The 24962-nt window shown below is 39.8% G+C and overlaps 2 protein-coding genes and 2 non-coding genes across 6 annotated transcripts in view; 3 read left to right on the top strand and 1 right to left on the bottom strand.

Annotated features, from left to right (window-relative positions):
- The window catches only part of NDUFS1 (NADH:ubiquinone oxidoreductase core subunit S1), a 34623-nt gene extending 21112 nt beyond the window's left edge, over window positions 1–13511 (bottom strand). For 2 of the 3 annotated variants that reach the window (XM_007190587.3, XM_007190585.3), the window contains exons 1-10: window positions 13354–13511; window positions 9201–9265; window positions 8583–8674; window positions 6424–6531; window positions 5645–5721; window positions 4906–4987; window positions 4695–4825; window positions 4055–4240; window positions 1538–1672; window positions 745–859 (exon numbers count right to left, since the gene is read on the bottom strand). In XM_007190587.3, coding sequence (XP_007190649.1) covers window positions 745–859; window positions 1538–1672; window positions 4055–4240; window positions 4695–4825; window positions 4906–4987; window positions 5645–5721; window positions 6424–6531; window positions 8583–8674; window positions 9201–9261 — 987 coding nt within the window. In that variant the 5' untranslated portion in view covers window positions 9262–9265; window positions 13354–13511. Of the gene's footprint in view, window positions 1–744; window positions 860–1537; window positions 1673–4054; window positions 4241–4694; window positions 4826–4905; window positions 4988–5644; window positions 5722–6423; window positions 6532–8582; window positions 8675–9200; window positions 9266–12963; window positions 13118–13353 lie in introns of those variants that run through there. The other variant, XM_007190586.3, reaches the window with a different exon arrangement.
- A 438-nt stretch (window positions 13512–13949) lies between these two features.
- On the top strand, window positions 13950–17629 carry EEF1B2 (eukaryotic translation elongation factor 1 beta 2). Its single transcript, XM_057551826.1, has 6 exons — window positions 13950–14097; window positions 14568–14690; window positions 16310–16436; window positions 16714–16780; window positions 17195–17320; window positions 17431–17629. The coding sequence occupies exons 1-6, from the start codon at window positions 14018–14020 to the stop codon at window positions 17583–17585; spliced, it is 678 nt and encodes a 225-aa protein (XP_057407809.1). The 5' UTR covers window positions 13950–14017; the 3' UTR covers window positions 17586–17629.
- LOC114238905 (small nucleolar RNA SNORD51) lies at window positions 16553–16631 on the top strand. The gene has a single exon (XR_003624150.1). It is a non-coding gene; the product is annotated as a small nucleolar RNA SNORD51 (small nucleolar RNA).
- Window positions 16932–17064, top strand: LOC114238906 (small nucleolar RNA SNORA41). Its single transcript, XR_003624151.2, has one exon. It is a non-coding gene; the product is annotated as a small nucleolar RNA SNORA41 (small nucleolar RNA).
- Window positions 17630–24962: the final 7333 nt, after the last annotated feature.

Genomic DNA, 24962 nt, shown 5'->3' on the forward strand with positions numbered 1-24962 from the left:
CTCTCACTATCGTGGCCTCTCTTGTTATGGAGCACAGGCTCCAGAGGCGCAGGCTCAGCAATTGTGGCTCATGGGCTTAGTTGCTCCGCGGCATGTGGGATCCTCCCAGACCAGGGCTCAAACCCGTGTCCCCTGCATTGGCAGGCAGATTCTCAACCACTGCGCCACCAGGGAAGCCCCCCCGTTTGTTTTTAAACTAGGAACAAAGGGTCTCAAAATGAGGTCTGGAAAATGAAGACTGTGGAATTATATTTAAATACAACTTCATCTGAAGGATCTGTCATTCCTTCAAGCCCTTTAGGTATGTTGCTCTTCTCTGACCAGAAGGCCATTCCCCCTGTTTTTGCTCTGGCAAGCTTGTATTCATGCTTAGACTTTGCCTAAGGAATCACCTTACCTATGTGACACGATACCTGGTTAGGCATCCCTCCAATGTGCTCTCTCATATATCATTTTCTGCACAACTACCCACAGCAGCATATGATAATTGCCTAATTATGCATCTTTTCCTAAAAGACTGTGGGAGGTTAAGAACTATGTGCTAGTGATCTTTATATCCCTACATCTAGCATGACATGTTGTATAGCTCTCAATAAATGTTTTCTTTTTTTCTCAATAAATGTTTGTTAAATGGAAGATAATCTTGGCAAGATGAAAGAAGTGAAGAGAAACATATCCCCTCTTCATTAGAAAGATGTGCCTTGGAAATCACAAATATAGTTATTCTATACTTCAATTTTTTACCATTCCAGCTACACGCGAGAGTGCGTCCTCCCAGGTGGTGTATGTTAAAAGCCCCTTTTCATTTCTGACCATCGGCTCGGTAAGTCTTTGACGTTTTAGCCCATCATAGGCGAATCTAGATAACAGAAATTATACCATTTGTGGAATCTTGCTAAAAAGGCAACTATAATTTTCAAGTTTAAAATCTAAAAGAAATGTTATTAAAATACAGTACTGGTTAAAGGTCAAATAGAATAGTAAACACTTGGATAAAATAATTATTCCAGGTTTCTTTGGAGATGAACTAATAAATATTCTACAAACATCATCTAAAACTAAAATACCACCTAAAATGTTTGCGTTCTTATAATTTATTTTCAGCTACCTGAATAATCTTAAAATTATAATATACAAAAAATCTGGTAGCTGAAAAAGCCAAACCATTTATAAAACTTGAGTATCTTTAGATATTCCATCAAAATTATATTGTACAAATCTAACTTATATTTAGCTTCTATTCTCCAATGAAACAGAGGCAAAGTGAAATAGATTAAGTATCTTAATTTACTTCAATTTCTCTATCTGGGAGGAAAAAACATATTTCTCAATATGAAAGCCAGTTAATATGAAAGCCAGTGATATACCTAGGACTACTAAAGTCAGTTTTGTCCAATTCTCTATATAAACAGTCCAGATTTCAATAGTCTATACACATTAATTTGCAAATATAAAAGACTGTTCCTTAAAATCAAAATTATTATAAAATTTCCTTTAAATCAAGTCCAAAAGTTAAAGGAAACAATATAGCACATACCTGGTTTTATCAGAGATCCACTCTTCATTGATGTCCTCATGCATCCTTGGCAAAATCCTCATTACCTCTCCGGTTCTTGTGCTGACCACAATATTACTTCCAACTGCATCCATTACATCAATGGATTCTGTCTTTCTAAGAAAATAAACACATATATTTACTAGTTGATTTTGAAAATAAGGAAAAAGTTTCTGTTACTGGGTTTACCAGAAACAAAAAATTTTACAAATTTCCTTTCTGAATTTCTAAAACTAATGGAACTCAGAGGAACTGTGATTTAAAAAATTAAACAAATAAATAAATAAATAAAAATATACCCTTATATTTGAACAGACCATAATGCAAAAATGAAGCCTTTAAAACTGTTATCTAAAACAGAAACCAACTGGAACGGCTGCAAATAGCCAAATGTGGACAATTAGAGTATCAAAATAAATAATAAGAGGGGCAAGATTTTGGGGTATGGCTGATTAAGGAGCTTCACAAATCCTCCCCCCAAAAACAAAAATAAAGCTAGACAAAAACTGACAAAAGCAACCAATTCAGCTCTTTGGAGAGCTAACAAAAGCACACAATATCATGAGACGCTTTCATGTGTGGGAAAAACTCCTGAACTTCAAGTAAGAACAGTGGAAATCAGTGGTGTTCTGGCTTGGGACCATTCTTATCCCCTTTCCTACCACCTTGAACTGGAGGTTCTGCCAAGATGGGGCAAGCTATGAAGACAGGAGCTTCTTTCTTTCCACAGACAAGGCTCACTCATTTTGGAGAAACGGCAAAAGTTGTCTGTGGAAGTGGTATCTTGGAGGTCACTGAGCCAAGGAAAGTCAAGAGTACTAGCCTGAGGCTGTAGTCACAGGCAGGGCAAGCATTCCTGGTGGAGGCTGCACATACGTGCAGCTGAGACCAGAGAGCGCCCAGGCTAGTCATACTCTCCTGGACAACACAGAGACCCAAAAGACCTGGTGTAAAGTACAAGCTGGGTAGACTTGAAAACAGCCTTAACTCTGAATATGCTCTTCTATCCACACACAGATCCAATGGCAGAGGATGAAAGCTTTATTGGCTCAAAGAATTTAAGCACAGTCATTATCTGACTACTAAGCTATGCAGACACAGGAGCAACTCCTAAGAAGCCTTGCTTAAAAATAAAAACAAGAATATTAAAATATGTTCAAAGAAATAAGGAAAATTATGTTTAAAGATTAAAGGGAAGTATGAAACATTGAATCAACAAGGATTCCCAGTAAGGATACAGAAGTTACAAAAAAGAACGAAATAGAAATTCTGGAGTTGGAAAGTGTAACTGCAATAAAACAAATCACTATAGGGGTTGAACAGCAGATTTGAGATGACAAAAGAATGAATGAATGAACTTGACAGTAGATCAATAGAATTCATCCAATCTGAAGAATAAAGAAAAAAAAAAAGTTTTAAGAAAAATGAATAGTGTCTCAAAGACCTGTGACACAACATTAAGTGTAGCATTTGTATGTATTATGGAGAGGAGAAAACACTCTCTACTTAAACATTTCAATTATGTACTGTCTCCTCCCTGCCCCCAACTCCCTAAACCTTTTGTATACACAAATACATGGTTTAAAGCCTGGAATTTTAAGATACTCCCATATACTCTGGTAGGAGTTTAAAATTAGAAGGCAATTTGATGATATATTTTTAGAACCTTAAAAGTATTCAAATTTATTGCAACGATCTATTTCATTTCTTAATTTAATTAGAAGAATCAGAGATATATAATAAAAGTTATAAATATGTTTATTTTAGATTTGTAGGACTTCCCTGGTGGTGCAGTGGTTAAGAATCCACCTGCCAATGCAGGGGACACTGGTTCGAGCCCTGGTCCAGGAAGATCCCACATGCCACGGAGCAACTAAGCCCATGCACCACGACTACTGAGCCTGCGTGCCACAACTACCGAAGCCCGCACGCCTAGAGCCCGTGCTCTGCAACAAGAAAAAGCCACCGCAATGAGAAGTTCGTGCACCACAACGAAGAGCAGACCCCGCTCGCAGCAACTAGAGAGAGCCCATGCACAGCAACGAAGACCCAACACATCCATACATAAATAAATAAATAGATAGATAGATAGATTTTAAAAAATAGATTTGTAGTTATAAAGAAATAGAAATAAACTAAATGTCTAATAAGAACTAATTAAATAAACTATAATATGTGTACATGGTTGAAAATTTAATGTACAATAAGAGGAAACTATAAATTTTAAAAAATCAAGACAATCTTATTCTTTGGAAGAACAAGTGAATAAAATAATTTTGTGATTAAGTACTTTGGAATTAATTTCCAAGAAAACTACAATTAATTTGCACAGGTTCATCCTATCCTTCAATTTAACAACTTATCTTCTATTAAAAGGGTTTTACTTAAAGCAAATAAATAAAAACTTGGACCAGAACAATTAGAACTCATGAAGAAAATGAATCTTAAATTTTTTTGAATAGTACTGAATTAAAGGACAAAAAATACCATGATGAATACCTTGTTTCCCAAGGCCGAGCAGTAAAGGCATAGGGCTTAGAGGTCAGGGCACCTACAGGGCAGATGTCAATGATATTCCCAGAAAGTTCAGACATGAACATTTTTTCAATGTATGTGCCAACTTGCATATCATTTCCTCTGCCTGTTGTTCCCAGATCATCTACTCCTGCAATCTCACTTGCAAACCTGCAAGATAAAAATGTACCATCAAATGGTCAAACACAGCAAACTTACCTCCTTTCCTATTCATTATCACAAAGGTAATGATTTTCAAAACACTAAAATGACAGATTTTCAATGGAAAATGTAGTCCCTGAATAAAAACAATAAATGTTTCCATTTAATTTGAGGTGTAACACACGTACAGAAAATTGCACAGATCATGTGCACAGCTCAGCAAGTTATCACAAAGTTAATGCTTGTAGATTTTGATTTTTAAATCCAAGCGAAGTTGATATTAACTAAAAGTGAAAACTTATTCATTTTACTGGCTTATGTAAAAAACAATGAATACAACATCCCTCTTCTTTCACCAAAAAAAAGTTGATATCTGTTCCAGTGGTGTTATTCCACCAAATTTTGTGAATATTAAATAAGTATACAAATGATATTGCAGAAGAGAGAAGGAGAAAAAGATTACCTGATGCACCGAGTACACTGTATACATCTAGTCATAATGGTTTTTACCAATGGCCCAATGTTCTTGTCCTCCACAGCACGTTTCCCCTCTAAAAACCGGCTCCTATCACTTCCAAACATCATGGACTGATCCTTAAGCAGATTATGAAAGAGTTAACCAAATTTTGCTAACAAAATTAAAACAAAAAGATTTAAGGAATTAGACTACATACCTGCAGATCACATTCACCTCCCTGGTCACAAATAGGACAATCCAGTGGGTGATTTGCTAGTAAGAACTCCATCACACCTTCCCTGTAAAGAAAATTGTAATATATAAAATTACATAAATTGCTGACATTCAAAATGGTTTACATATAGGCTATTTAAATAACTGTCACAGATGAATACTCTCATATAGTTAACATGGATTTTACATTTACTATCAGAAACGCCAATGTAACTATTATAAGAGTAGTATTAAATACATAATCTAAAAAATGTTTATAGGAGTCCAGAATAAAATATCATTAGAGAACCTAGAAAATTGAGTTTTAACAATACAGAAATACCAAAAGTTGCTGAATGGTCTTCAGAAAACACTGGCATTAATTCAAAAAAACATGAATGCAAAGCAAAAACAAACACAATCAGTGCCAGTACAGTACAGTACAATATCACAATATCACTGAAATAATCTCAGTTCAATAAGTCCCAAACTCACTGTTACCACAAGATGAGCAAGGTTATAAACAAGGGATTTTAATGCTGATTCTGCGGTAGGCTCAAAACCATAAACACCTGACTTCACCTCCTCTATGTGCACTCACTTCCAACTGCTCCTAGAAGCCAAGCACGCCAACTTCTTCAGAGTTTGATACTGAATTTCTCATCTATGGGAAGGTCTACGTACTGAAATGTGCAATTTTCTGCTCTAATAAAAGTCACTATGCCGAGTTAACAATAAAGTACCTGGCTTTCTTAGTTTTCTCTGAGTTTGTCAGGATGTTCCAACCTTTCATTACTGGCATGGCACAAGCAGCTACAACCTGGAATTTCAATGCAAAAATCTCTAAGTATTTGTATTTATTGGTAATTATAAGTTAACCCAATATATAAAAATATTAAATTATACATATGAAAACAAGGAAAGAACAGAGTATTTCTGAAGACTGAGTTTTTCAGTTTTCATATTTATAATATGATAATCTGGCACGATACATTTCTCTTAGAAACTAGACATCTTCTTAGTTTTATTCTAATAATTAATGAGATTTTTTTTAAGAGGCTCTGAAACAGAACATCAGATAACTGTGTTTTGATTAGCAGGCAGTGCTGAATTAAAATTGCACAAGCCGAAACGAAATCAAAGTGAACGCGAACCTCTTCACTGCAACCCTTTTCTCCAGTGAAAATGGCACAGCATAAGCACTTCTAACGTGCTGCTTGGCAGCTCCACATCCTGGCTGTGTGTCACACAGCCGTTTGCAAATAGTGACTGCTCTAAAAAGACCCATTTAATTTCTAAATGTTACCATTATATGCCACTTGCATTTACATAAAGCACTTTCTTCAATGTGTTTCCAGTTTTGAAATGAAGAGAATCAATCACACAAAAAATAAATTTATAGATAGAAGTAAACAGGACCAGATTCTCCACTACAACAATATTGATTCTAAATAAAGTCTGCTGCAAGATTTAAAGTTTTCTACCTTCTACAGCATGGTGTGGAATTTTAGGTATCAAGTACCTTAGGAGCTTTCTCAATTTCAACAAGGCACATCCTGCAGTTTCCAGCAACAGACAACCTTTCATGATAACAGAATCGAGGGATCTGCATGCCAACCTTCTCACAAGCCTAGAAGACAAAGTAAAAAATGTTTGCACTAGAATAACCTGACCTCATCCTTGTCTTGTCTAAAACACAGTAAAAACAAACAAAAAACAATCAAAAAAACATGAGGCCATCCCCTACCTATCTTATTACTCCTACCTACAAATACCTGTAACTTGATCCTCAAAGAGATTTCCCTCTTTTTCTTTGCTCTTGATTCCAACCCGTCTGCTCTGAAGCTACCTCTTTAAAGATCCTCACCGTGCCTATACCTGACGTGGAAGAAACTGGATAAAAAAGCATATTCAGACTGTGCTAAAGGCTTGACTCCCCATTTCTACTCTGAACCATTGTCTACAAAGACTCCTCCTTCAAACTCTGTCCCAGTGGTTTCATACCTGGACTTCCTCATTGACTAGCCTTCCTCCTTTAGATTAGACTCCACTTTACACCACCCAGCTGACTATAATCTGGTTCTATCTTTGGCTCCAAATACCCCACCCAGGACTCTCACTCCCTTCCCAGTTCCCATTTGCTTAGTGAAGGATATTAGTTCCCTCTACCAATTATCCTTGCTCCTTCTCTGAGCCTACAAATGTACTCAAGTTTCCTCTAGAATTAGTTCTTCCATCCTTAGCCCTCACTCTAAAGCAATCTCATCAATTTTCAATATTTTAACTACTTAGCAAAAATGTATGGAGTCTTCCTGTGTGCTAGATGCAGTGGGTCAACTGTCCCAGCCTTCACACTAGCTCATTTACACATGATTACATTCAAAACTTCATCTGTAGCCCTGATGGTCTGCAGCCCTGATAGTCCTCCACTTCTTTAGAAGTCAGTAGGCATTCACATGTGTACTCTACAGACAGTTAAAATTCAATCTATTTCTGCCCCCTACTATACATCCTCAAATAAGCTAACAAAGGCAGCAATCACAAAAACTCCTCTGCTCTTCAACATTCCTGAAGGCCTGTCTACCTACATCTCACTCTCCCTTGAATAGACCCTCTTGTTTTCATTCCATTGCCACTATTTTAGGCCTTTTCACTTCCTGCTCCACTAATGCAAGATATACTCTTTCCATGTCTCATTCCAGTCTTATTATTCTCCAAACCACCATCCTCTACAGTCACTGTCATACTGCTTAGTAGCCATGAATATTCTTGATGGTCCAAACTATAAGCTCTTCAACATTGCATAGATTGTCTTTAATGACCAGACCTTCTCTACCAGAATAATCTGATTTCCTGTTATCTCCTCTTCTACACATACCTTATGTTCCATCAATACCAAACTACCTGAAGCTTCCCTGTCCACATATAAACACCTACTCATCCTTTAAAATCTTCTCAGAGATCACCTGAGATATTCCTGACATCTCTTTCTACCACCTCCTATACATGCCAAAATACTCTCCACTGTACACTGAACATAATTTTGTTATATATTTATGTTTACATGTGTATGCCTGACAGTCTAGAAATTACTGTTAAAATGAATAAAAGAGCATTTAGCTCTGCAATAATTTACGATGGAATGAAGCACTTCTTCTCCATGACCAACTCTGTAAGTTCTGGAGGAATTTGGAGAAATTAAATATTTAGGGCATAAATTCGAGAACCTACTACCCTCCATTTATCTGCTTTGTAGGACACATTCCTAGAAATACTATTAAAAATAGAAAGGTTACATAAAAGTGAAATGCATCAAGCAGGCTCAAAACAAAGGTTACCTTTTCCCCAAACTTACCTATATTAACCAATAATTTATTTTAGGTAACTTAAAACTTCTAAATGGGAATTTATTTGAAGGCAGAAGTGAAACAAAAGAACTGCCACAGTTCACTTAGAAAGTCAGAAACTGATAAATGATAGCTCACTCACTCTGAAATGCCAAGATTTCAAATCAAACTTATTTTCATATAATTTTACTATCTATATATAGGTCTTTAATGAGCATTTGTCAAGGAATCTTGAAAATTTTAGAAGTAAATGAACAATATAAAGAAAATAAATTATTTTTGTTTTTTTAAATCAGAACATACACAAAAATAAAGAATTAAAATGAATGCCTACTTGGAGGATGGTAGTTCCTGGTTCCACCATGACAGACTGACCATCAACAAATACTTCAATCAAGTTGCTTGCTGCTGTGGCAGTTGCTCGAACTGACCATCAAAAATATTAAGGTGAAAACGAAATTAACAGAGTTCAAGTTATTACAGCAGAGGATAATGGATTAATTAACCTTCACATCTAAATTTCTTCCTCATTTTATACTATTCCCTTCTATTTCTCTAGATGCAAACTTCTAAATTATTGACTTAGAGGAAAGCTTTTCCAGTCCTGAATACCAAACAGAATATGGCTGTCTACCTTTAACAGCAGTTTAAGTTGTAACTTTTAATACCACTGAAAATATGTTCCTAGGGAAGACCACTTCTCAAAAGCAGAATGACTGCTTTTTCCATTTTGGCACTGATGGGCAATTCCTACTACTTTCTATTCCACGATAATTTCTATAAAATGTTTAAGGTTGTATTTTGAAAATCATTCTATTCAACTTGGGTCACTGTTTCCATTTTTATTTAATATATATTATGGGTCTTTCAAGAAACATTCCATAAACCTATGAATTTACAAAGACAGCAAGTCTAGTACCCACAAACGCAAATTCAAAAAAAAGACACTCACCACATCCTTTAGGAGACTTAGAAAGGCTCACTAAGGCCCTTCTTACAGGTATCCTTAACATATTGCTAAGAATAAAACAAAGAAGAGTTATATTATCATAGGAAAAACAATGCCAATCCCAAACTTTTTGGTAATATTTTATGGTTTTAAAGCACTTCATATATATACATTATTTCCCTGAACATTTCACAAGTCCTGATATTTTTCCTGAAATTCTAGAGATGAGAATACTCCATCTCAGACAGATTAACTGACTTGTACATCATTAAGAAGCTAAGAAGGAGCAGCTAGCATATAAAGTTGAATCTTCTAATTCTATATAAAGGGCAGTTTTGTTGTTTTGAATTATAAACAAATGATCAAACTTAATATACTACTATATAGTAAAATAAATTTCAAGAATTAACAGTGAGTTTATCATTAATTGCCATGTAAAATAAAGCCTACCTTTCTGCCTTCATTTCCTGCTAAAATGCATTCTAACATTCTACGTTCTGAGCAGTTATCTACTAAACGCTTCTGAGATATTCTGAGCTGGCTCACAAGCCCAAGCCTTTAAAAACTCTGGAGTGCTATTTTCTGTGTCCAGGAGTACATTTATCTTACAGATTTGCAATTATCTGTTTATGTGCCTGTTCTACCCCCACTGTATTATGAACTTCTTTATCTTTCTATCCTCAGTACCTACCCCCAAGGCTGCCACACAGTAAGCTCTAAAACAGTGGTTCTCTATAAGAGATAATTTTGCTTCCCAGGGAACATTTAGCAATGTCTGGACAAACTGTCTGTTGTCACGACTAGGGGAAAGCTATTGGCATCTAGTGGGTTGAGGTCAGCGTGCTACTAAAGATCCTACAAGGCTCAGGACAATCTCCCATAGTAAAGAATTATCTCAAGTGTCAACAGATCTGCAGTTGAGAAGCCCTCTCTAAAGGATTTGCTGAATTACTGAAATAAATGGAAGTGGATTATATAAATTAACACCAATTAAAGGTATACATAAGCAAACAGAGAGAAAATTTATCTGATCTTTTAGAGTTTTTTGTCCATGCACTTGATCATATCGGCGAAGCACTGAACTTTCTGTCTACTCACTTGATTATATGGGCTAAGCATCTAATTTTTCATTTGGAACTCTTAAAAATACAACAGGGCTTCCCTGGTGGCGCAGTGGTTGAGAGTCTGCCTGCTAATGCAGGGGACACAGGTTCGCGCCCTGGTCTGGGAAGATCCCACATGCCGCGGAGCAACTGGGCCCGTGAGCCATAACTACTGAGCCTGCGCATCTGGAGCCTGTGCTCCGCAACAAGAGAGGCCACGATAGTGAGAGGCCCGCGCACCGCGATGAAGAGTGGCCCCCGCTTGCCGCAACTAGAGAAAGCCCTAGCACAGAAACGAAGACCCAAGATAGCAATCAATCAATCAATAAATAAATCTTAAAAAAAACAAACAACAAATTATGTGATCAGAATGTATCACATAAAGAATTTCAAAGTTTATATTAGAAAACAGTATATATACATAAGTTTTAAGCATAAGTTTCACAGAAATTTCATTAATTCAGACGTCAATAACTCAAACAATTCATTAATTCAGAATTTGTGATACTGAATCTGCAGACATCTGTCACCTACTAGTGAGTGACTTTTTGGTAAATCACAGTTTCTGTTTATCTATAAAAGAAAACAATACCTCTTAGGCTATGTGTTACTAGTAGGAGCTCAATAAATGTCAGTTATATCTGAATTCAATTTAGATGGGACTGGCCACTGAAAATCAGTTTTAAAGGGCTCTTCGGGCTTCCCTGGTGGCGCAGTGGTTGAGAATCTGCCTGCTAATGCAGGGGACACGGGTTCGAGCCCTGGTCTGGGAAGATCCCACATGCCGCGGAGCAACTAGGCCCGTGAGCCACAACTACTGAGCCTGCGCGTCTGGAGCCTGTGCTCCGCAACAAGAGAGGCTGCGATAGTGAGAGGCCCGCGCACCGCGATGAAGAGTGGCCCCCACTTGCCGCAACTAGAGAAAGCCCTCGCACGAACCGAAGACCCAACACAGCCAAAAATAAATAAATAAATAAAGTAGCTATAAAGGGCTCTTCCTTTGCGCTCCTTCTCTTTACTACCAGCACACACTGTGTATGTGTATATATATATATATCTTTATTATTCCACCTACTAAACTGTAAGCTAGTAATCAAGTTCAGTATCTCTAGTTTGTAAGCTCCCTGACAAGGAATGGTGCACTTTGGTCATTTCCCTTTTCTGAAGACCTAGCACAGTGCCCCTAAGAAAATGAACCATCAAACAGAGTTGACCCTTAAACAATATGGGTTTCAACTGCACAGGTCCACTTACAGGTGAATTTTTTTCAATAGTAAATACTACAGTACTACAAGATGTGAGATTGGTTGAATCCTCAGATGCAGAACCATGGATAAAGACGGCCAACTATAAGTTATATACAGATTTTCGACTGCACAAAGGGTTGGAACCCTTAATCCTCTCATTGCTCAAGGGTCAACTGTAGTCTTACCACCAAGTTCCAGAATGAGTAGCATCTGTCCTATTAAAATCTATTCATATAAAGGTAAAACTGAATTTGCTAAAGACAGATCAAAATCAACAATATTTCACACAACAATGTAAAAACTTTAATATTACGTTTGTCTCCAATATAATATGAAAGTGGTGCCCACTTTAGCTAGGAAATCCACCAGGACTAGGCTGTCTGTTGAAAACCCAGCATCAAGTGGAAGACTGCATCGCCCCAACATAAGAAATACAGATTTGCAAAACTTTGATAAGCACTTTACACTTATTTGGCTACCATGTAAGAACAGAAATAATCATCCCTAAGATGGGAAAATGCTAATGAATAATCATTTCTAAAACTAGACTGGACACTTTTTGGTGCAGGGACAATACTACTCCACATTCTCCACCAGATATCCCACATCCATCCACTTCTCTCCCTCCAAGGTACTGTCCTATTCCAAGCCACCATCATCTCTTGCTTGGATTGTTACAGTAGCCCCCTAACAGGTCTCCTGGCTTCCACACTGCTCCCACAGCCTCTCCCATCTTCCCAGGGGCCGTGACCTCAGATGGAAATGCTCTTCCCTCAGATCTTTCTGGCCCCTCCTCATCCTTCAAATTTTGGCTTAAAAGGCATTTCTCAGGGAGATTTTCCTTGACCAGCCTAACTAAAATATCCTAAGTACTCCCCAGTCACATCACTCATTTAATTCTTCCTTGTGGACTCACTTCTAGCTTATAATAGGCATTCAACAACTATTTGTTAAATGAATTCTATCTCTACTCTCTGGCCATCACTTCCACTTTCTTGGTACTAAAGAGTGCAGGTGCTCTGGCAGCCTTACAACACCCTGCTTAAAGATGCACACACAATTCAGTGGAAAAAAAGGACGTTCCGCAAAAAACCAACTTGATGTTTATTCATCAGAAACAGTTCACGTTACATTTTCTATACCCTCAATTCGTGTTTGAGCAGAGCAGTGTCTGATCCACGTTTTTACAGTACATGTACATGCATTAGATTCCCAAAACTTTTAAACAACGTAGCTTTGTTATCTGCAGTGCGACCTTGGGCCAACTTTTTAAACGTCTTTTTTCTTCAGTTTCCCCACCAGTGAAAAGGATAAGAAGTATTAGCCAACGCAATCTATGGACAAAACCAAAAAACAAAAAAACAGAGGCATAGACAGTTGCTAAGGCAACAGCAGCCAAACAAAGATGCACTATACCAGGTATGTAGTAATTGGGGGGAAAAGGCTCAGTCTTTAGGCCTAAGTCCTTGACAGAGGTCCTCTCCCGGGAAACAAAACGGCCTCCTCTCCAGGAAGGGGACTGTCCTGCATTCCCCTGCAGAGGGAAGGTCACCCACAAGGCTGCACTCGGGCCAGCGCTCCCCAGGGCCTGATTTCCTCCTCCTCTCTGCTCCGTCAGACCAGAGACGCTGGCTAACAGTCCTCACCTGCCAGCTCTCGGGGGTTCCCGAGGAGGCGGGGTGGGAGGCGGCGCCCACTCAAGGACAAGAGGAGAAGGAGTCGGTTGGGCCAAAGAAAACAGTCTCGTCAATAAACAAACTCCGGGGACCAAGGCACCTCAGCCTTCTCACCCAAACACAACCTCACCTTCTCCCTGGAGCCGCCGAGGCTGCCCTGCAGAATTGTCTACACCCCGCCGAAACCTTCAGACGCCAGGTTTCTTATTCAATATGGCGGCCTCGGGTATCTCAGTCAGCCGGGCCTGGAAGAACGGAAAGCCGGGAGGGACTAGAAACCCCAGTTCGACAATTTCTCGTTTAGATTGAGCTCGGCAACTTCCGTCAGCTTGACAGAAGGCGGGGCGGAGGGCGTAGCAGCCGGGAGGAAGCGGGGGCGGGATAAGGGGGCGGGCTCGGACATCAGTTCCGCCGGAAGTAACCTGGAGCCCGAGGCCGAGCGTCTTCCGTCATTTCCGGCGCTTCAAGGGGCGGTTCCGGTAGTCTTCGCAAACCTTGGAGGTAGTAATTTAAGCAATGCCCATTTTATTAATTGATTTGCAAACACAAAGAAAGCTCGGCAGATAATTTGTGGGCCATTAATTAAGACCCCTTGATTTTTACGTTGAGAAATCTTAACGTACTTTACTTTTAACCTTTAACCTGCTGCTGGGGGCATCGGAGAGAAACGCCTCCGTGTCTATATAAGGCATTTCCGGCCTCATTGCGGGCCTTTTTCCCTCTTAGCGCTCGGCAGCGACCGTCTGCGCTCCTCTTTTCCTCCGCTGCCGCCCAGTTCCCTGTCAGCCGTCGCCATGGGTTTTGGAGACCTGAAAAGCCCCGCCGGCCTCCAGGTGCTCAACGACTACTTGGCGGACAAGAGCTACATCGAAGGGTGAGCTGACGGGCCGGGGTCGGGGCAGGGCCGGGAGCAGTGGTGCCACGTGGCGCGGCCTCGGCTGCGGCTGGAGGAAAGGAAGCCCGACCCCAGGGCTCTCCCGCGGGAGGGGACTGCGAGGGGAGAAGGGTTAAAAATGTGCTTTGTTTCGGCTTACTTGACTCCACCAGGTGTTTGCGCGTCTTTGCTTAATTAACAAATGTAAACCTGTAGGTCCACGTTAGTGATTGCAATTTCTGAGGTCTGAGTGGCAGTTGTGTCTCAGGATAGCTCGGAGAACCAAATAAATGATCCCTGATCCTAAGGAACTTATATTTTACAGAAAACTAAAGCTGCTTAGGTAGCCCGGTAACAAGAGGGCGAATTGCCACTAATTAATTTGACGGTCGTAGCGTTTGTCGTTCGTTGGCTGGTGTTTGTGGTTTTTCTTTTAAAGGCGTGTGTAATTAGTTTTGCATCATTGGCAGGTATGTGCCGTCACAAGCAGATGTGGCAGTATTTGAAGCAGTCTCCGGCCCACCACCTGCCGACTTGTGTCATGCCCTACGTTGGTATAATCACATCAAATCTTACGAAAAGGAAAAGGCCAGGTAAAAGTATCTTTGTGTTTATCGGAAGAATAAAATGCTTTCTAAGCTTAAACTCAGGGTTTTCACGTGACAAGTTAGGGTTCAGGCTACTTTAGTTTTGTGGGGATATTGTAAGCTAAATTTCTCTGTGACTTTAGAAGGCCAAGAGGCTGAAATCCTCCATTTTTTCATGTAACAGGTAGAACATGACAATTTCGAAGAAAAAATTAGTCAATCTAAGAAATAGAAAATTTTATTCAAGCCACACTGAGGATTATAACCTGTGAAAAGCCCCTAAGAAACCTCTGAAAAGTGTTCTGTGCATATAAGTGTTTTTTTTTTTTTAATTTATTTATTTGTGGTTGTGTTGGGGTCTTTGTTGCGGTGCGCTGGCTTCTCATTGCGGTGGCTTCTCTTGTTGCGGAGCACAGTCTCTAGGTGCGCGGGCTTCAGTAGTTGTGGCTCGCGGGCTCAGTAGTTGTGGCCCATGTGGCTTCAGTAGTTGTGGCATATGGACTTAGTTGCTCCGCGGCATGTAGGATCTTCCCAAACCAGGGCTCGAACCCGTGTCCCCTGCATTTACAGGCAGATTCTTAACCACTGCGCCACCAGGGAAGTCTCCGTCCATATATGTTTTGTTTTGGGTTTTTGTGTTGTGTTTTGTTTTTTTTTAACATCTTTATTGGAGTATAATTGCTTTACAATGGTGTGTTAGTTTCTGCTTTATAACAAAGTGAATCAGCTATACATATACATATATCCCCATATCTCTTACCTCTTGCATCTCCCTCCCTTCCACCCTCCCTTTGCCACCTCTCTAGGTGGTCACAAAGCACCGAGCTGATCTCCCTGTGCTATGCGAGCTGCTTCCCACTAGCTATCTGTTTTACATTTGGTAGTGTATATATGTTCATGCAACTCTCTCACTTCGCATATAAGTTTTTAAGACAAGGTTGTGCATTAAATAATGTATTATTGACAGTTAATACAATCCAGATCTACAGGTACAAAGCGAGTAGTGGGTCATGGGTCATCATGGCCCAAGATTCAGAAGGAATGTTATCTCCTCAGGAGGGCTGGTTAATGCAGATGCACAATACACAGTTTAGAGGAGGGAGGTGGCCCAAAACAGGCAAAGAAAATTTTTATGTTTAAATTTTTCTTGTCTTGCCACAAAATATGAATTTTAGTTCATCAATGACAGCAATTTAGCTTTTCCCCACACTGGCCTGCCAGTGTGCCTGACCTTGACCTGGGGACCCACCTCTGGGGTGAGGGGTGGCTCATTCTTTCAGTCCTTTGCCATTTTTCTGAAACTGCTAACAAGGATGGAAGTTTGGGCAGGTGGACTCCAGTTCACTAAGAATGGAACTGAGCGTACTTAATGAAATCTCAAACAGGAATACTCATTCTGAAAGTAAATCTTTGTGCATATTGAATATAGCATTTCACATGCTACCGACGTTTGTTAGGTGAGGAGCTAAACGTGTAAAAGCATTTACCTGGGAATGTTGAAGGGTAAATTCTTGGTGCAAAAGGGGTCTATTGATAAGTTGTAATGAAAACAAGTTCTCATGTATTGTTTGAAAAGGGACATCATACCGACCTAATAGTAGCTAGCTGATTAAATTTTTTTCAAGCCTGCCAGGAGTGAAGAAAGCTTTGGGCAAGTATGGCCCTGCTAACGTGGAAGACACCACAGAAAGTGGAGCTACAGATAGTAAAGATGATGATGACATTGATCTCTTTGGATCTGATGATGAGGAGGTATGGCATAAGTTGACATTTGTGCGTATCATTGTGCTTAGGCACAGGCTCTGTAGCCAAAGTGCCTGGGTTTGAATCCTGGCTTCACTTTATTACCTGCCTTTTAAAAATTCTCACTGGCTACATGATGAATAAAATCAAATCACCATCTTTCGGCTGAGCTCATGATGGATTTGCTTTTTTCTGATAAAGCTGGTCTGCTTTAAGCTGAGGACCCACCAGCCTTAAGCTGAGGAACAACCAGCTTTGTGAAGTATATTAAATTTTTTCTTCACAGGAAAGTGAAGAAGCCAAGAGGCTAAGAGAAGAACGCCTTGCACAGTATGAGTCAAAGAAAGCCAAAAGTAGGTCATTTTATAATTTGTGTTTAACTTGTTTTCATAATAATGTGAATAATCTTTTTCAAAGACTGATTCCCAAAGTAATTTCCTTTCTTCCCCATTCCTTGAATATGTCAGTATTTCAAAACCTTCTGTTGAAGTGGAGCTTCAAAACTTCCACAGCTACTGGTCTGCAGCTGTTTTTATGGTAGCAGCTGTGGCATTCCTCTGTGGGAAAGAAACTGTTACATAACTAAACACCTCTTTCTCAGCAAAATAGAAAGTGGGCATATGTGTGACAAACACAAGGTGTATTTTCTATAGTTTTATGTGGCTAAGGAGATGATCCATTTAGAAACAATTTAAGATTTGTTAAGTGTCTTGAAGTGGGGCAAAAATAATTATTTGAATAATGCTGTTTCTTGTACTCATTTTTAGAACCCACACTTGTTGCCAAGTCTTCCATCTTATTAGACGTGAAACCTTGGGATGATGAGACAGATATGGCAAAACTAGAGGAGTGCGTCAGAAGCGTTCAAGCAGACGGCTTAGTCTGGGGCTGTTGTGAGTTTAGTCTTTGCCTTTTGACACTGGCATCTGGAGTTTGCGTAGTTTCAACCTTTGTCACTCAACAGGACTTTTCTAACTAAGATTTTTCTTGATGCTCTTTTCAGCTAAACTAGTTCCGGTGGGGTATGGAATTAAAAAACTTCAAATACAGTGTGTAGTTGAAGACGATAAAGTTGGAACGGATATGCTGGAGGAGCAGATCACTGCTTTTGACGAGTATGTGCAGTCTATGGACGTGGCTGCGTTCAACAAGATCTAAAATCCATCGTGGATCAGTGCTCTTAAATAAAAGCTTGAAAGACACCCTTGGCTCTTGACTTCTAAATAAAAGGATGGTATTTATTTATATTCCTTCCATTTTGAAGGAAGAAATTTAATGGATAGATAATTCATAAGTAATATAAATTTGGGTCCTCATTGTCGTTTGACGTTTAGCCCAAAAAAGGAGGGGAACTACCTGTTATAAATACTGTGACTATGCATAGATGTAGAGTAGACTTTATAAACAAATTAACAGAAGTGGACTCAGTACAACTTCTTTACCCATTAGTGATGTCCTCAGTGTGTGATGATACAACTTTTTTTTAAAATTAATTAATTAATTAATTTATTTATTGGCTGCGTTGGGTCTTTGTTGCTGCATGCAGGCTTGCTTTGGTTCCGTTGAGCGGGGGCTACTCTTTGTTGCGGTGCGTGGGTTTCTCGTTGCAGTGGCTTCTCTTGTTGCGGAGCACGGGCTCTAAGCATGCAGGCTTCAGTAGTTGTGGTTCACGGGCTCAGTAGCTGTGGCTTGCGGGCTGTAGAGTACAGGCTCAGTAGTTGTGGTGCACGGGCTTAGTTGCTCCGCGGCATGTGGGATCTTCCTGGACCAGGGCTCCAACCCACGTCCCCTGCATTGGCAGGCGGATTCTTAACCACTCCGCCACCAGGGAAGCCCCCGATGATACAACTTTTACCGCAATATTTCAAGTGTTTATATTTGCCTTGTTTTTTAAAAGAAATTGGGGAGGTAAACTTGACTGAAATTTTTGTAGTAAGAGGTTTTTTTTTTTTTTTTTGACCACGTCACGTGGCTTGTGGGACCTTAGTTCCCTGACCAAGGATCGAACCCAGGCCCAAAGCAGTGAAAGCACCCAGTCCTAACCACTGGACCACCAGGAAACTCCCAAGAGTTTTGATTTTAGATAATTAGTCCCATATATATTGGTTCAAGACCTTGCCCTTTGCAAGTGATTACAAAGTTACTTAATATCTCAGCTAACTTTCCTCGATGAGAATGTTGGGAGTACCTTAAAGAATCATGAGAAATGAGTCAAAAACAGGAAAGTGCTCAGGTCAATACACATAGCAAATAATGTCATTTGCCAGGTCATGAAACATTTGGAGATAAAGGAATTAAATGCCAGGACTAATTTATAGTTAGTAACCAGTGACTTACAATGGCTGACAAAGTAATTTGTTGTGACCTAGCATCTTCAAGTTAGGGGTTACTTGTGACTAAAAAAAAAAAATCACATTTACAAATCCTACCGAAAATTAATGTTAAGTTATGAGTTGGCATGTGCGATTTACTAAAGGACACCTAACCCAGGGGAGGGGAGGATTCCCAGAGTTTGTCGAGGCAGATGTTGTAAATATAATGGATGCTTCCTGTACTGTTGAGGGAGAAGTTGTGTTGAGCATGTGACTTTGAGTAGTAGTGTGTCCTGGGAGGGAGGCTATATGGGGTGACTGCTCCCTCGGCTGCGGTGCGTGAGCCTGGCTTGGGTGTGGAGGTGGGACATCTTACCTGGGTCTGTAAGTCTGATTGAGCCTGTTGGGGTGCGGAGACTTCAGCACTAAGGTGGCGCTGCAGGTGAGTGTACTCAGGATGGTATTGCTGTAGTCAGGTGAGGTGAGAGTCCAATATTGGAAACCGCTGCATCTTAACAGTTAATTTGGGATGTATCGAACATTTGAGTATATATTTTTTAGAGTAGTAGTTTTCACAAAAGTAGAGCTTGGGAATTGTAGATCTCTAAAAATCTTCATTTTGTAGTCTCTCTGTAGGCCAAGGAGATTGAATGTTTGAGGTCCAGGTTTTCCTAGCAGAACCAGACGATGCTGTTTCCTTCCCTCTCAATCTGATTTTCTTTGTATGTGGCCAACCAACTTGAATGTGGGAAATTGTTTAAATTCTAAAGAAAATGTGTACTCAATCAGACATGTATGTACTGATGAATAAAATCACCTTCAACATTTAGTCCAACAGACCCAGTCTGAAATCACTGGGGAAATTTTAAGGTTGTCAGTATCTTGAGAGCCAGCAGAGGGCAGCACTTTATTTTCTGGAGAACAGGAGAGCCCAGGGATTCTAGAAAATGCTGTGGAAAAGTAGAGGTGTAGTACTGAATAGCCAAAAATAATTCACAATCACTGTAATGAGTAACAGCTTGATTGAGTACCAAATAGCTTGGCCAAAACGTTAAGTATTAAAATTTATTAATGATAAAAAACCCCAATGATTAAAAATGTGGTTAAAAGTTAAAAAATTTAAATAGTCAATACAAACCACAGCTGTCTTGTGAATCTTAATGATGAAGCATGTGACTTTAAGATCTTGACTCCATGGCCTTGAATAAAAAATGTGTTTAATGGTATCCTTTTTTTTTTTTTTTTTTTTGTATTTATTTATTTTTGGCTATGTTGGGTCTTCGCTTCTGTGTGAGGGGTTTCTCTAGTTGCGGCAAGCGGGTGCCAGTCTTCATCGCGGTGCGCGGGCCTCTCACTATCGCGGCCTCTCTTGTTGCGGAGCACAGGCTCCAGACGCGCAGGCTCAGTAGTTGTGGCTCACGGGCCTAGTTGCTCCGCGGCATGTGGAATCTTCCCAGACCAGGGCTCGAACCCGTGTCCCCTGCATTGGCAGGCAGATTGTCAACCACTGCGCCACCAGGGAAGCCCCTAATGGTATCTTTTAATGTCATTTTAAAAGGTAGATAATACATTAACATCATTCGAAATTCTAGAGGTTATACAGTGATGTCTCCCCTGTCCCCCAGGTCTCCCATTCACTTCCATAAAAGCAACCAATGTCACCAGTTTTTTAGGTCTTTCCAGAGCTAGTGTAAGCATACGTGTAGGCTAATTGTAGCATATGACACAAACTTCTGCATCTTAAGTTTTGTCCATAGAAATAGACTTGGATATTTTGGAGATTATATCTTGGATGTTTTGTATCAGTACATAAAAGATTTCCTCATTTTTTAACAGTTACAGAATCCATTGTCTCATATCTTATTGAACTAGTCTAGTTATTGGATCTTTAGTTTGCTTTCAGTTTTTTGCTATTATGAGCAATGCTCACATATTCATGTGAGCCAGTATACTGAATGAACTGTTTTTGAACCAGTGGGTTCAGAAGGCACAGGTGTACATAAAGAGATTTTTTTTTTTTCTGTTTCTGGCTTTGGAATAAGAACCCACCTTTTTTTGCATGCTCCATAAGTGATTACATGACCCTGAAACCTTGTTTCTTTTTCACATTCAGCCATTGCTAGTACAAGGACTGGGCAGTGTGGGAATTCAAAACTGATTCATTTAGTGTCACTATGTTAGATGCTATAAAAATACAAAAGGATTAAGAAAATAACCATAAGGGTTATTCAAACCCTTAGGGTGGTTATTCAAACCACCCTAAGGGTGGTTCAAACATACTTAAAATTGTTAAGAATAAAAGTAATTTTGTGATTAAACAAGTACAGTCATCCCTCAGTATCAGAGGGGGGATTGGTTCCAGGAACCACCCCCCAACCCTCAGGTACCAAAATCCTCAGATGCTCAACTTCCTTCTATAAAATGGTGTAGTATTTGCATATAGCCTACTAATATCCTCCAGCATTAAATCATCTCTAGACTACTCATAATACCTAATACAATGTAAATGCTATGTAAATAGTTGCCAGCAGGCGACAAATTCAAGTTTTGCTTTTTTGCAACTTCCTGGACTTTTTTCAGATATTTTTGATTCGTGATTGGTTGAATCTGTGGGTGTAGAACCTGCAGATAAGGAGGGCTGAGAATAATCCAAAAGTGTAGAGGGTCAGGGAAGGCTAGAATTAAATACAAGTATTTTTAGAGGAGTTAGGACTTGAGCTGGATAGACCTTAATCAGTAATTCATTAAAAAAAAAAAAAAAATCCAGGATGGTGTGAAAGGCAGAATGATAAAGGCAAGAATGAGAACAGAGGTTTGGGAGGCAATTAGACCAGTTTGGCTGGATTTTGCAGTGTCAGTTTGGGATTAGATAGGGCCAGGTTGTAGAGGCATCTGAATTATAGGCTGGCTCATTCTGTGAGGGCAATGGGAAGCCTGGTTTCCAAGCCAGAGAATGACAAAAGCAAAGCAGAGGTGGAGGTGGGAGTGGGTGGGAGGGGTGGAGGGTGGTGAAATAGATAAGAGGAATTAAGAGGGACAAACTTCGGTTATAAAATAAGTCCCAGGGATATAATGTACAGCATAGGGAATATAGTCAGTAAAATTGTAATAACTTTGTATGGTGACAAGTGATTACCAGACTTACTGTAGTGATCAATTTTAATGTTTATAGATGTCAAACCACTATGTTGTATGCCTGAAACTAATATAATATTGTATGTCAACTATATTTCAGTAAAAAAAAAAAGAAAAAGGCAGAGCTCCGATCTGGAGATGATGTGGATAGAATCAGGGAAATAAGAGGACTGTTTTAATAAACAGAAAGGGCTAAATTATGGCATATGTGAAACATTTTATAAATTTAATATATTTACTTTAGAAAGTAATGGAGACTATAGCAGCATTGAAAAATGCTTGATTTTTCATTGACTGTAACTGTGAAAAGATAAACTTATGGACAAAGACACAGATACCAAAAGAGTTGCATTAGTGTTTTGGGATGTATGTATAAATTTTTTCCAAACAAATACATTTGGCAATGGCAGTTATTGTCCTTAGAACAAAAAAGGAAAAAAAATGCATGCCTCACATACACTGTCTAATATGAACCCCATTATAAGCCTGTGAGATAAAGGCAAACACTGTTATCAGCACTTACAGATGAGGAGACAACTCTGAAAGATGATTCCCCCAGTTATCCACCTAGTAAGTGAGAGAGGAGGAACTCAAAACCAGGTCTTCATGGGCCAGATAATGTATTGGCAATAGAATGGGGAAAGTTCTTCATCCCTGCTTTCAGACAATTTGATTCTGTTTCATGTAACCCTTTCTTCATACCCTCAATTAGGAAAAGTAAGAACAGTAAAATCACATAAGTGTAAACCTAAAATGAAAATTGAGACAGATAAACAGATATTCTCTCAATACATGCCCTGTATAGATGATATTAGTTGCATTTAGAAAATGTCCCAAATGGAAGTCTGGCATTTGGAATGTCATTGGCCTGAATAGCTTTTAGTAAAGTGAAACTGTCCGTTTCACAAAGGAAACTCAGTAGACTTCTAAGTACGCATTGCCTAAAGAACTACTGCTCACATGTGAGGATATTGAAGAACTATGAGTTACTATTCAAGCCTGATTCCAACCTGGGAATCTTCTATCCTCATGTTATCCCTATAAAATGGGACTAGTCTCTCTTTTCTGAACACAGCCTGTTTTCCAGCCTCTGAACATTTGCTCTTGCTATGCCACCTACCTGAAATAGCCTTTTTTTCACCTGCACTTGTTAAATTTATAGTCATTCTTCAAGATGCACTTAAATTACCTCTTTCAAGAAGTCTTTCAGTCTACTTTTTCCTGCCCCTTGCAGCCTCTCAGCCCATATCCTTTCATAGTATTTATAAACTATGTAAATTAAAAAAAATTTTTTTAGAAAACATTTTATTTATTTGGCCACACCTCACGGCTTGTGGGATCTTAGTTCCCTGACCGGGGATTGAACCCAGGCCCTAGGCAGTGAGAGCACGGAGTCTTAACCACTGGACCACCAGGGAGTTCCCAATAAACTTTATGAATTTTTAAATAAAATTTATAAATTTTGAAGTTCTTTGTGTAAGTTCCCTTATTCTTCCTATGAGATTTTTAAGTTCATTCAAGAGGAAGAAGGGATCTAACATTTACTAGGTAATTACTATGTCAGAAGGTGCCAAGAGTTTCACCGAATAAGTATAATACCAGGTAATATTATATTAATATTAGGTATTTATAGGGCTAAGCACCACTTTTAGTGCTTTACCTGTGTCAGTTCATTTAATTTTCATAATAATCCTATGTGGCGGTTACTACTATTGTGATCCCATTTTGCAGATGGGGGAAACTGAGGTCTAGAAATTTGGATTAATTTAGCCAAGGTTATAGAGCTAGGATATATTGGAGCCATAATGCAAAGCCAGATATCCTGCCTCTGGAGTCCCTGAAACTTGCCCCCTGTTTCGAAGAGCTTCCTTCCATCGAGAGGGAGCCAGGTCTGTCTTGTTGGGTTTATGCCCCAATCCCTGGGAGCCCTGAGATTCTTTATTCTCCTGCCAACTAGGCATTGAGCTTCCTTGCTTCCTCCTCAGATTGCCCCAGTGCCCTCCTCTCCTCCAGCCTCTGTCCTTTCAGTCACTCATCCTGCTCATTAGGAGTCATTAGACCCCTGGAGAGCCCCACTATCCAGATTCCAGCTGCCAGGGGAGGAAGCTGGCTGGGGAGTCTCCAATGCTGGGTCCAAGCTTGGGTCCTATGCTACACTTTAGATCAAGCTGAGAATAAAAAAATTAACTCCTGTTTCTGCTGGAAAGTTCCTGCCCTGGTTGCTACTTTCTACTAGTAGATTCCTGTTAAGTCACATCCCCACTATCAGCTATTTAAAAAGCCACTAAAACTGGAGTTCTTAGCCTAGGGTACAAGGATCCCCTGAAATTTTATTTAAAAGCATTTTTCTGGGGAAAGGACCCATAACTTTCAATAGATTTTCAAATGAATTCAGAGTATTTATTAATTCTGACTTTTCAAGTTAGTTATTATTTATTTATTTATTTATTTATTTATTTATTGGCCATGCTGCGAGCCTTGCGGGATCTTAGTTCCCCGACCAGGGATTGAACCCAGGCCCCTGGCATGGAAAGCTCGGAGTCCTAACCACTGGACCACCAGGGAATTCCCTCAAGTTTTCTTTTTCTATTCTAGAGCCAATGATACTTTCCAGGATCTCAAATATTTTCATAGGCCTCTGGAAAGCTCCCAGGCCCTAGATACTGTGCCCGTAGCCCGTAGCGTGGGAAAAACGAACAGCTCTGCACGGGTTCCTAACTCACAAAGCTTAGGAAGCACCGCCCTGAAATGTAACTTCCAGACCACCACCAGCTCTGTAATGTACTTTTGCCCCTGGTTGCTTAATCCCCTTCCTTCCTGCTCCTCAGCCTTCCTCTTTCTCCCCCAGCCTTGAGAGTCAGTGTCTCCCTTTGCCCAAACTAGGGATGAACCTACAGAATTCTCTTCTCTTTCTTGGATCCTCCAGCTTTTCTCCTGATCCTGGGAGCCTATCCATTGAGGGTCGAAGGGGACCCTGGAGTGGAATATCGCAAGCCCTGGTGGTGCAGGGGCGGGGTTCAAGGGTGCACAAAGGGCTGGAAACTCACAATGAGCCTTTCTCTCCTTGTCTTCCCTTAACCCATACTGA

Source organism: Balaenoptera acutorostrata, chromosome 8 (genome assembly GCF_949987535.1).
Source record: "Balaenoptera acutorostrata chromosome 8, mBalAcu1.1, whole genome shotgun sequence".
NCBI lineage: Eukaryota > Metazoa > Chordata > Mammalia > Artiodactyla > Balaenopteridae > Balaenoptera > Balaenoptera acutorostrata.

Coding starts and splice junctions, on each gene's coding strand:
- EEF1B2 (XM_057551826.1), top strand. CDS start 14,018: ATGGGTTTTGGAGACCTGAAAAGCCCCGCCGGCCTCCAGGTGCTCAAC. Junction 14,691..16,309: donor TACGAAAAGGAAAAGGCCAG/GTAAAAGTATCT, acceptor ATTTTTTTCAAG/CCTGCCAGGAGTGAAGAAAG. Junction 16,781..17,194: donor TGAGTCAAAGAAAGCCAAAA/GTAGGTCATTTT, acceptor ACTCATTTTTAG/AACCCACACTTGTTGCCAAG.